The sequence below is a fragment of the Eretmochelys imbricata genome, chromosome 4 (assembly GCF_965152235.1).
Source record: "Eretmochelys imbricata isolate rEreImb1 chromosome 4, rEreImb1.hap1, whole genome shotgun sequence".
NCBI lineage: Eukaryota > Metazoa > Chordata > Testudines > Cheloniidae > Eretmochelys > Eretmochelys imbricata.
The window spans coordinates 23402154-23414657 of NC_135575.1; the positions used below are offsets into that span (position 1 = coordinate 23402154).

The following is a 12504-nucleotide window of genomic DNA, read 5'->3' on the forward strand; positions in this document are numbered from 1 at the left end:
CAGCTTTCAGATTAGCACTACTGGGCTCACTGTAGCAATCTTGTATAAACATTTGAAAGGATTGCACTTATTTATGTTAGTTGTGGCTGATGCCCTTATTGAAATTGGGACTCACTCTGTGTTTGTATATACCTAGCACAGTAAAGACAGTCACTCATCTGAAAAGTTTACAATCTAAATAGGAAAGGTGGAAGAGGTGAGGAAAAACAGGATTTTTTTTTTTTTTTTTTTGGTTTGGTTGTGGAGCCAACTCTTTTCCCTTCTTGGCAGCTATTGCTAAAATTGACATAATCCAGTTTTTAAATACCCCACCTCAGCCTTACCTATATCTCACTGGTATCCAGGCCTGCTGTTATTAAAATGTTATGGCAATACAGTAAGGGAATTATCCAGTTTCACATGAAATAAGCAATGGCCAAAACGTAAGAAATGAAAAATGCAGAGGAGTTAGGAAGTTGTTCATAAACTTGGAGAGTGGTCAGTTTGGACGAGCTATTACCAGCAGGAGAGTGAGTTTGTGTGTGTATGGGGGTGGGTTTTTGGAGGGGGGTGAGGGAGTGAGAGAACCTGGATTTGTGCAGGAAATGGCCTAACTTGATTATCATGCACATTGTGTAAAGAGTTGTCACTTTGGATGGGCTATCACCAGCAGGAGAGTGAATTTGTGTGGGGGGGTGGAGGGTGAGAGAACCTGGATTTGTGCTGGAAATGGCCTAACCTGAAGATTACTTTAGATAAGCTATTACCAGCAGGACAGTGGGGTGGGAGGAGGTATTGTTTCATATTCTCTGTGTATATATAAAGTCTGCTGCAGTTTCCACGGTATGCATCTGATGAAGTGAGCTGTAGCTCACGAAAGCTCATGCTCAAATAAATTGGTTAGTCTCTAAGGTGCCACAAGTACTCCTTTTCTTTTTGCGAATACAGACTAACACGGCTGTTACTCTGAAACCTGATACTTCTAAGAGGAATTGAGAACCACCATTATAGCAGATACTTAAGTTACATTAGTATTAATTATGTATTGTGGAGAGCAGTTCTGCAACCTGCAAAGAATCAGGATGACTCAATCTTTTTCTGGCCTTACTGCTATTTATGATTATCTATTGACCGCATTTTCTTGTGCTATGCTAATTTGTTACAATACGTATCTGAAACGGTGAGACCTATTGCACTGTACTGAGAATGTAGAGACAGGGAGAACTTATCTGTGTAAGTTGTAATTTACCAATTATAACTGGAATAATATTGTTTGACATTATTTCTTACAAGATAATGGTGATCTCTTTCAAAAGGTGTTTCCAGCATAATGCACAGAAAATGTAGCACTCACTGTCAGGCCGTAGCGAGGGATGCTGAAATAGTTCAGCCAGACAAGCCAGGATTCGATGCTTGTGAGATTTACCAGCAAGCCAGAGAAAATCTACAAACAGTAAAGAAACAGTCAAAAGTATGTCATGGGAATTTTGCAGTCCTGAGTCACTTTAGATTTTGACACACTTAAGGGCTTGTGTGCACTTGAAACGTCCTTCCCTCCCTTGCACCCCCCCCCCCCCAAGGCAGCAGCTAGGTCAACGGAAGAATTCTTCTGTTGGTACTGTCTACGAAGGGACTTAAATCATCTTAACTACATGGTTCTGGGGTTTGGATTTTTCATAGCCCGCATGCAACAACCTAATTTTCTAGTGTAGACCAGGTCTTATTCAGTGTACAGAAATAATTCCCATTAATGTTAAATGTATACATGCACGATGAGTATAAAATCCTAAATCTGAGCCTGATTCCGTAGGCCTTACCTGCTCTCTGTCAATAGGAACAGGATTAGGCCCTTTGTTACCCGAGATGTTTAGTTGTTCCATGGTCTCAGACAGCAAGGGATGAAATGCAATGGAGTTGTATTTGAGGCAGAAGTTTACTTAGAATCTTTACAGGACAGTTTCTTTCTACCTGGAGCAATAGTGGCCTGTTGGGCCATCACTAGTTTCTTGGCAGGATTTTCACTCAAAAGCACAGGTCTTAAGCCTCCTCCTAAAGCATATGAGTCCTAAGGAACATGAGCCTTTCTCTGGTCTCCAGCAGTAGGAAAGCCTGGAATCTCCCTCAAATCATAGTTGGCGCGTCCCTTTTCTAACCTTTGGCATCCTCAGATAGGAAGAACTCAAAAGAGGGGAAATACAGCAGTTCCTCAGCAACAATCCTCTGACATGACTTAATTATAGAACTAAAAGGCCTAAATCCTGGTCAAGAGAGGCAAGGGGTAAAAAATATAAACAAAGCTGTCAGAAATCACCACCACTCTGGAAAAGAAAAGCTCTGGAAGAGGAGTTCAATAGATTATTCTCTTTATAGGTAAGAATAATCCATATCGGAGGGGGACAAAAACAATCACTGAGTTCAAGGACTTTGACTTGGCTCTGGTGTATTCCACAGAATCTTCCAAAAGCTTTCCTCCCTCCTGCAACACTACCGGCAGTTACACCCATACTTGCCAAGGCTATGCAAAATAGTCCCATTTAAGTCATGTAATTCTGCAGAGGTAATAACACCTAAGGAGTCCGAGACCAATCTTACCCAGATTATCAAACGCTAGTCACTTGCAAAGCAATGGGGAACCCGCTGCTCTGGGCTGCTTAGCTTTTTTTACATCTGTTTACTTGAGCTGTCTCACTTTACAGGAGATGTGTTCATAATGTGATCTGATATCAAGAGGAAGGATTAGAAAGTATTCTTAAAATTCCAAAGGGCTCTGCTGATGTGCTTCAAAGCACATATAAATAGATTTTTAAAAACAAATTAATTACACATGGCATTTCATTGTCATCTTTTGTACAACAAAAATTTAAGGGGGAAAAAAACAGAAAAATGTATCACTCACAATCATAAAAACAAAGCAAATATTTATGAGGAGATTAGCGACAGCCACAATATCTTGTCCCGTTGCTACAGCCAGAGCCATAGAACTGGCTGTGTGGGCGACTAGTATAAGGGTAACCATCATGATAAAGAACGCCCCAATTGTTGGCTTGAAACCTAAGAAATGGGGGGAAAAAAGTCTCAGTCTATCTTTTCCTAGATTAGGGTTTTTGTGTATACTATACACATACCTCTTTTTAGTACCACAGTACATAGTTTGCTTTTATTTGCAGAAAGGGAGTATCATCAACCATAAAGTGTTCTGTCCTACTGCATGAACACCACTTTAAAGAAAATGAACATCTTGGATTATAAAAGGAATTCAGAATGGAAACCTATATACATTGCACCTACAGCTGAGTCAATTAAAAGGCCAAATAAAGAAGTAGTCCAGCTGCAGGGAAGGAGTAGTAGGGTCATCTCCCTTCCTGCGCGCTCAACAACCTCTGTCAAATGCCTCCTCAAAAACCATTTCCTTTGTCTTGTTTTCCACCCTTTATTTTTTACTCTCATGCTATCTGCTCCTCTATATACTCTACTGGTCTATACTTTAAAATATCAGAATCTATAAACAACTGTATAATATTTTCATTTGTATGTGGTTTACTCTCTAATACCCTTCTGATCTACGCTTGCCTAATTTAGAGCAAGATTTTTAATTTTTTTTTTTAGTTTCACTCATGGTGAGCAGTCCTACTGATTTGATCATAGTAGACTGTAATCTCGTCAAGACAGGGATGATGTCTTTTTAATCTCTGTTAGGCTCCGTACAATGGTACTATATTGTTTATCAACATGAATAGTAATAACTGGACAGATCCTCAGCTGGTGTAAATTGGTGTAGCTCCATTAATGTCAGTGAAGCTATGCCAATTTACCTCAGCAGCAGATCTGGTCCAATAAATTTGTTAGCATAGTTAACTTGTAGAAAAGTCAAGTTCATTAATACCCTTGGGTCTCTTGCTCCATGAGCAGTAGATTAGACAAATCATAAAAAGGCACACAGAATTTGGGAGGAACGCATAAATCAGTGTACAAGCTTACCAAAGCTAACTTCAGATTTGTATTAACAGTAAGTAGCTTCAACACATTCTATTTACCAACCTACTCCCAGAATAAAGGTTTTCTGTGAGCTTATGCTAAAGGGAGGGAGGGGGGGGGGGATAAAAAATGGGACAAGGACTGTAGCCCTATAAGGAAGACGTGCAGACAGACCACCCACGGATACCTGAATTATTTGCCAAAGGAAAGAGTGAATGACCACAGTTCATTTTGATGCAGCTTTCTTTTATAGGATACTTGCCTATTAAGAAATAATTTATAGAGGTGAAGATGATGCTTGGTAAAGTCCTCATGGGTATTAGATCAGCCATTATCTTTGAGAAAAAATATGCAGATACTCTGTAGTAACCACTGATATATTCATGTCTAGAACACAGAAATATATATGTATATTATAGATTATATTTCAGTAATGAAGCCATATAGACTGGGATTTTCAAAGCAGTCTAAGGGAGTTAGACACCCAACCGCCATTAATTTTAATGAGATCTGGGCACCTAAATCCCTGCCATCATCTATAGTGACCAACTTTAAAGAGCTCCAGAAAGCTTATAATACAGGGTACATTGGAGTACTGATTAAGCTTCTCTTGTTGTTCATTATTTTGTATAGTTTAATTAAGCACTATATTATTCATCTCATCTCTAATCTAAACAATCCCAGTTTCTTCAATCTATTTTCATATGAAACTCTGTCCGTGCCTCAAATCGTTATCACCTTCTCTGAATCCACTCAATTTCTGCTGTACCCTTTTTGAGATTGGATGACCTGGACTGAATACCATATTCCATCCTTTGTGGTGAAGACATGCAAAGAAATCATTTAACTTCTCTGCAGTGTTTATATTCCTTAATTGTTCCCTTTACTTCCCCGACAGTCTAGTTGATTTATTGATTCTGAGGATATACTTACATATTTCCTTTTTTGATTTTGTGTCTTTAGCTATTTGCTCATCATAACCCTTCTTAGTCTTCCTTATTTATATCTTACATTTTTATCTTCCATAGTGTATGCTCCTCTTTACTCGCTTCACTTTTCATTTTTTTGATTCATACTTTACTTAGCCTGAAAAACCTCTTGAACTTTGCCATTTGACCATACTGCTTTTTTCTTGCCCTCCCGGTACTACTTTTGGTTAAAAGGAGATGCATCACTTCTGTGAATTATATAAACTGCTTAAGCAGGCTCCATGCTGATTCTAGTGTTTTCTATCCCTTAATTTTGACTTTAGAGTCTTTTTGATTATCTTCTTCATTTTTCAAAAAACCCCCACCTCCTTGCTCAAGTTTAGTGCCACAGTGCTAGTTTTTGGTATGATTTCTCTCCTACAAATGTTCAGTTTAATTATTTTGGTGGTCACTATGACTTAGTAGTGGTTTGGTTATAGTTACTTCTTGGACCAGCTCTTGTGAGTTTCATTTAGGACTAAATGGAGAAAAGCCTGTTTAGGCTTATCTTTGCTGCAGAGTTAATTTGGTCTGTTACTCGGGTGTTGCTCCTGTCCACAAACAGAAACATCTTAAGCGAGTTGGTAACTTTACACCGGAGCTCGTTGGCCCATCCTTGGCTATAGGCTAAAGCCCAGAAATGTTAATATTGAGGGTGGTAGCCCACCGACTGTACTGTGGACACAGACTTTCTTACATGTGCCCTAGAACAGTGGTTCTTAACCAGGGGTACACAGAGTGTATCTTGCAGTGATACATCCACTCAACTAGATATTTGCCTAGTTTTACAACAGGCTACGTAAAAAGCACAAGCAAAGTCAGTACACACTAACATTTCATACAGTGACTTGTTTATATAGGCTATATACTATACACTGAAATGTAAGTATAATATTTATATTCTAATTTATTTATCTTATAATTATATGGTAAAAATGAGAAAATAAGCAATTTTTCAGTAATAGTGCGCAGGGCCGGATTAACACAGGGGCTTTAGGGGCTGCAGCCCAGGGCCTCAGGCTAAGGGGGCCCCGGCGCAGCAGGGCTCAGGCAGGCTGCCTGCTTGCTGTGGCTCCACACCGCTCCTGGAAGTGGCCAGCTGCTGGCACATCTCTACAACCCCTGGCGGGGGGGAGGCGGCTACATGTACTACCCCCACCCCCAGCACTATCCCTGCAGCTCCCAATGGCCAGGAACTGGCCAATGGGAGTTGAGGGGGTGGCACTTGCAAACGCGGGCAGCGCACGGAGACACGTTGTCCCCCTCCCCCCAGGGGCACGCAGAGACGTGCCCAGCAGCCGGCCGCTTTCAGGAACGGCGTGGGGCTATGGCAGGCAGGCAGGCAGCCTGCCTGAGCCCTGCTGCATCGCTGGCCAGGAGCCACCTGTAGTAAGTGCCTCCTGGCCAGAGCCTGCACCCCAATCCCCTGCCCCAGGTCAGAATCCCCACCTGCACCAAACTTGCTCCCAGAGCCCGTGCCCTTCACCCTCTCCGGCACCCCAGCCCAGAGCCCCCTCCTTCACCCAAACTCCCTCCCAGAAATAAAGTAATATAACAGCTGCTCTAAGGTAAGAAGGAGGCTATTTTGAATTAACTTAACTATATTCTACGTGTTTTAACACTGAAATGTAACCACAGAACAGCTTTATGTTTATTAAAAGGCAAGTTTAGTATAGCGTTAATAGCCTCGATGCCATAATTGTGATAATTTTGTTTTAAATTAGGAACAAGACTTGTATACAGGGGCCCCACAAAATCACAAGAGAGTTAATCCGGCCCTGAGAGTACGCTGTAACACTTTTGTATTTTTATGTCTCATTTTATAAGCAAGTAGTTTTTAAATGAGGTGAAACTTGTGGGGGTACTCAAGACAAACCAGACTCTTGAAAGGGGTACAGTAGTCTGGAAAGACTGAGAATCACTGCCCCAGAATAAGCATTTCTAAGAAACACCTATTTAAAATATCAAGCAATTGTTTCTCTAAACTTTGTAACATTTGCTTATTTTACATGTGAGCTGCTGATTGTGGCGAGAGAAAGTTATATTTAAATTCTGCATCCAGCCAATAAATCTTATAGTAGCCTCACTCTTCTCAAATGGTATCTGTGACAGGGCCTGAATGGCCAAGTGAAAAAAATTAATATTTCCTAAAACTCCCTTAATCCCGTTTATATTCTGCTTCTCCTTAAACTGCTACTTCTCCAGGAAAGATTTATAGCCCCAGTGACTTTCTTCAATCCCTCTTCCTGAAGATAGGTGTTTTGCCTATTCAATCAAGAAACAGGAACACCACCCACAGCTTTAAAAGTTGTTCTATGTTTCTCACACTTTAACAATGCCATATTCCGCAACTGTGAAAATCAATTACCTGACATCACAGATGTGAAAACTGACTTTTTATGATAGCTGGCAGGAGAGTTTTTGACCGTATCTATTAAACGTATAACAATGACAACCAGTTTCTGGTTTGGGGGCTATACTTCTATTGAGAGAGACTAATAATCAGGGGTAAGATTGCGTAGGACAAAGTGGTAGTAATCTATTCAAGCTCTGCCTCCAGCTCCAGAATAGTTGGGTTTTTCTATTAAAATGATCAGCAGTCAGTTATCAGTGCTCATATTCTCATTATCATTAAACTTTTGAGTTAATACCACAGAGAAAGAGCTGGGATAGTTCACATCTATCTTAGGACCAAATGCAAAGCTGTGCCTTCAGTAACAAATTCATCACTAGACCCTAATGATGACGGATAGATAAGGGGTTATCTACATGGGGAAGTTAGTGTATAAGTTAAAGGTAAACTGATACAGCAACAAATAAAACAACATGCAAAGCTTTCTATTACACAGGGATTTACCTACATAAATATCTTTTTTTCTGTGACAAAGAGTTCAATAGTTGTAACACTGCTCAAACACTGATTGGTGGTCAAAAAGAATAAAGCACCAACTCTGTGGAAAGAACAAACAAAAGCAAGACAATTAGCTACGCAAATAGCTTTTTTAGCTAATGAGGAAGGAAGAAAATTTATCAGAGGGAGATGGGTATGCTGTTACTACATGAAAATGGAATACAGATGCAGGAAGCAAATAAATTGTTTAGTGGAAATAGTTCCCTTTTGATCGTACATTAGAAAATAGTCAAACTTCTGGCTGAGGACAGATGGAAGCTGCTTCCCATGTAGTCCATCAACTACCTTTACTGTATGTACCCTAGGTACTGCTCCATGTAACATAATCTTATGGAGCCTATAAACTCCTCAGGGTAGGGACTGTCTTTTTGTTTGTGTCTGTGCAGTGCCAAGCACAGTGGGGTCCTCAACTGTCTCTTGATGCTACCATGACACGAACAAGCACTGTTTTTCCTCTCTCACAGATACTTCTTAAAAACGTAATTTATATTCTACAGTACGTAGCTGTCTCCTTACTTCAGCACAAGAACAGAGGCTAAGTAAAAATCTAAACAAAATGAACTACAGTGTATGCCCTGCTAAAATTGTTCAGTTCCCATGTTTACTAACCTGTTCTGAATGCCACTGGAATCATTTTTTATTCCAGAGAAAATGGCTCCTACAACTACTCCCAGACCGGTTGTAATACACAGCTGAAAGAAAAATCAAGTAAGCTTTTGCATTTTATTACAGATAATTATAATTGAAAATTATAATAACTACAGTAATAACCTCATTAAACAGCAACAGCAGTTACTCATTAGTGAAGTGACAAAAATGTTTTTACAAAATACTCTACAGTATTTTATTGTATTCTATTTTCATTCTAAGTTCTGACAAGAGTAATGTGATTTTATAACCAACAAGAATTATACATTAACACAGAATTTGTGTCACTGTTCAAACAAATTTCAATAAACTCTTAGACTTTATTTGTTCAACTTCTATAAACAATTTAATGGTAGAAGATGTATGGCTGACTACTGTACAGCTCAAAGGTGGTAGGATTGCTTCAAACAGATATTAAAACTGATTTAATGAGAGAGATCCAGAGATATGCTCCCTACTGGAAAATAAACACCTGGTTCATTCACTGTTGCCTCAGAAATCAGTTACAAGATCAATACAGAAAATCTGTAGAGTAGCCAAAGCAGGTCTGCAATGAAAACTATGACAGCAATGAGAGAAAATAGTTGGCATTCCGGAATCTTGCAGATGAAGCAACATGAATAGCATCTACAAAAAACTGACGTGCATCTGTGGACCAGGAAAAAAAAAGTGTGATATTCAGCACAGAAGATGACGTAGGAAGATAATTTCAAATTTGTCAATTTATGTCTTCCTGGAGAGCTCTCTTGGATGACATCAGAAGCTTGCCATCAACCATTTTAAGAGGTCAACTGATCATATAAGCAAGATAGAACAAAACCAGCTTTAACATTTTTTGAGAAAAATCAGTAAGTCTATATATCAGCTCAAAAGTCACTCCTCACTAGGGTTTCTGGATGTCTTCATCAAGAACATAAAGAATTTAACATAGTCTTTGATGGTTATTTGTATCTATTTGAGAATTTGCAGTCAGGACAAGTGTCTACGTTGTGATTCTTTCCTCTGTATCAGAAAGAGAGCAGAATATTGTACGGAAATTACAAGGAGACTTGCTTTCTATGTATCTATGGTTAACGGTTTCATAGTTTTATAAATTTAAGACCAAAAGGGACCATCATGATCTTTTAGTTTGACCCCTTGCATAGCTATATAATATCACCCAGCAAATCCTGCATCAAACTCAGTAACTTTTTTAAAGGCATCCAATCTTGATTTAAAGATTACAAGTAATGAATAATTCATTGTGACATATGATTAAAATATGATCACGTATATCATTCTTGGTGTTATACAAATGTAACAAATCTTATACCAGGTATGCCATGTAAAGTAACAATGGAAAAGTTACAATCTATCAAATATGATTATCCTGTTTGTATGCATGTATCTCTTTACCTCAAGTTATGAATATTGACTGTATACCTGTATTACAAATAGAAAAGGAGTACTTGTGGCACCTTAGAGACTAACCAATTTATTTGAGCATGAGCTTTTGTGAGCTACAGCTCACTTCATCGGATGCATCCGATGAAGTGAGCTGTAGCTCACGAAAGCTCATGCTCAAATAAATTGGTTAGTCTCTAAGGTGCCACAAGTACTCCTTTTCTTTTTGCGAATACAGACTAACACGGCTGTTACTCTGAAACCTGTATTACAAATGTGTTTGCTCCTGGAGTAACACCTGCAAGGTAGTTGGCATTCAGTCTAGCCAACACATTGTGAATGAACCATTCAAGTTGATGGCCCATTAATTAATATAATGAGCCACAGAAAAAAATCTTATCCCCACTCGATGTGCCTTCCTGATGACATTTTAACCAGAATATGGGGTAATGACTGCACCTATGACTCATCAAAGTGTAAGCAGCGTCAGGATGAGCTCCACCCTGACATCTGGTGGTGAGGTGTGGCAAGTTGTGGAAAAGAACTTCAGAGGCTGATCTCATTTGCATAGGCACACCCACCACGCCTAGAATGAGACCACAGCTGCCCAAATGGTCACTTTGGCTGCTGTGGGATCCCCAGTGTCTCTGTTATTGGGGCAGGAAGAATAAATTGTTATTACCCTGATTATGGGAACTGTGCTTGGAATTGTACGTGGCCTTTTGTTATGATGGAGGGATTCACCATCAACTAAGTAGCACTCACTAGGCAAGGGTCATGGGTTCCAAAACTGTGTGAATGGAGAGAGGCTGGGGACAAGTGTTAATACTTGGTGGCATGGGCCCCTTGGTGAGGGCCTTACATGCTAATTGCACTTCCTCCTCTCTCCACTGTGGAATATCAGAGCTAATTTTGATTTCATTAGAAGTCTAGTTATAGGCTGCTGAGCTCATTTTGGGCTGACAGTGCACCAGCACTGGGGCTCCCATACTACAAGCTGAATTCACCTAAGAGCTGAAATCACTGAGTGTTGTGTTAAGTAGTGGGGGAGCCTGAAGATATATTGTAGAGTAGTTTGCGGGACGGCTGGTGAAGCAGTTCGACGCAGAGCAGTTTGTGGATGGCGGGAGCTGCTTGTGGGCCGTGGAGCTGAGCGAAGGAGTTCGTGGGGTGGCTCGCAGAGTGGAGCGCAGCTGAGCAAAGGAGTTTGTGGGGCGGCTGGTGGAGCGGAGCGCTGCTATGGAGCTATGGGGCGGTCAGCTTCAGATCATGTAAGGTGCCTCTTACCCCCGTCCCATTTCCACCCAGGTTGGGAGGTAAAGCTCCGCAGATAAACTTTCGAACTCTGGGGCTGCCCTGACCAGGGACAGAGACTTTTGGGGCATTGGACTTTTGGGACTTTGGGTGATTTGGGGTTGCTGGACTCAAGAACCAAAGGGAAGAGGGCATGCCCCAATTTGCTTGGGGTGGGTTTTTTGCTCATGGGTTGTGTTATGAATCCTGTTGGTGGTGTTTCCCCAACATAATGCCACATTGTTTCTCTCTGTTATTAAAAGGCTTTTGCTACACTCAGACTATGTGCTTGCGAGAGGGGAAGTATTGCCTCTTGGAGGCGCCCAGCGGGGGTGGTATATATTTGTCCCAGGTCACTGGGTGGGGGCTCGAGCCGGTTTGCATTGTGTTATTGGAATGGATCCCCTAGATATTGAACCCGGCCCTTGTTGCTGCCAACTCTGATGGGCAGAAGGGTTACATTTTTGGGGGCTCGTCCGGGATTGCCTGGGTCAGTACCCCTCGCAAGCACCTGTTGAGTGATCCACTACATTGGGAAACAATTTATATTTTTTTTTGTTTGTGCTTATATTTTGAGGAAATTACTGTTTGTATAATGGCTAATATGTCAGGTTTGTTGGGCTCTGGCTCAGCAGCTTCTAGCTCAGAGGCTGCAGCCTCGGCTGATGATTGGACAAAAGCTCTGGGGCAAACATTGGAAAAGGTTGTGCTGCCCCATGCTGAGTCAGACTCTTGTTGTAAGTTAAGATTATTTGCTGGGGAGGAGGAGTTTGAACCCTGGTTAGAGCATACCACTGAAATGCTGCAAGAGTGGGCCGTACCAGATGCAGAAAAGCGAAGATGCCTTATAGAGAGCCTTGGTGGCCCAGCATTAGATGTGATTCGCACCCTGAAGCTCATTGACCCTGGGGTCAGTGTTAAGGACTGCCTAGAGGCCCTTGAACACAACTTTGGGAGCGTAGAGGGCCCTGAAGACAGCTACTGTAAGTTCCTTAATTCCTGACAACAAAAGGGCGAGAAGGCTTCAGCTTACATACAGAGACTGGAGAGACTGCTTCAGAGAGCTGTCATGAGGGGAGCAGTGACTGCTGAGCAGATGGATCAGACCAGACTGGCTCAAATTGTAAGAGGAACTCAGTATCAGAACCCGATTCTACTTCATCTCCAGCTAAGAGAACGACTGGAACATCCCCCAAGTTACTCCCAGCTGATAAAAGAGGTCAGAGAGGAGGAAGAAAGGCAGGCTGCCAGTGAATTTTGGGAAGCCCAAACATCGGAGCCAGCCAGCACAACACCACTGCAAATGGCCAGTGTACTGATGGTGAGCACCAGAGAGGAACTTGCCCA

The 12504-nt window shown here is 41.2% G+C and overlaps 1 protein-coding gene across 2 annotated transcripts in view; it reads right to left on the reverse strand.

The window, feature by feature from the left end:
* The window catches only part of ABCG2 (ATP binding cassette subfamily G member 2 (JR blood group)), a 51383-nt gene that overhangs the window by 1946 nt on the left and 36933 nt on the right, over positions 1 to 12504 (reverse strand). For both annotated transcript variants that reach the window (XM_077814378.1, XM_077814379.1), the window contains 5 exons: positions 8443 to 8525; positions 7784 to 7873; positions 4217 to 4341; positions 2876 to 3030; positions 1334 to 1423 (listed from right to left, as the gene is read on the reverse strand). In XM_077814378.1, the coding sequence (XP_077670504.1) occupies positions 1334 to 1423; positions 2876 to 3030; positions 4217 to 4341; positions 7784 to 7873; positions 8443 to 8525 (543 nt within the window). The remainder of the gene's footprint in view (positions 1 to 1333; positions 1424 to 2875; positions 3031 to 4216; positions 4342 to 7783; positions 7874 to 8442; positions 8526 to 12504) is intronic.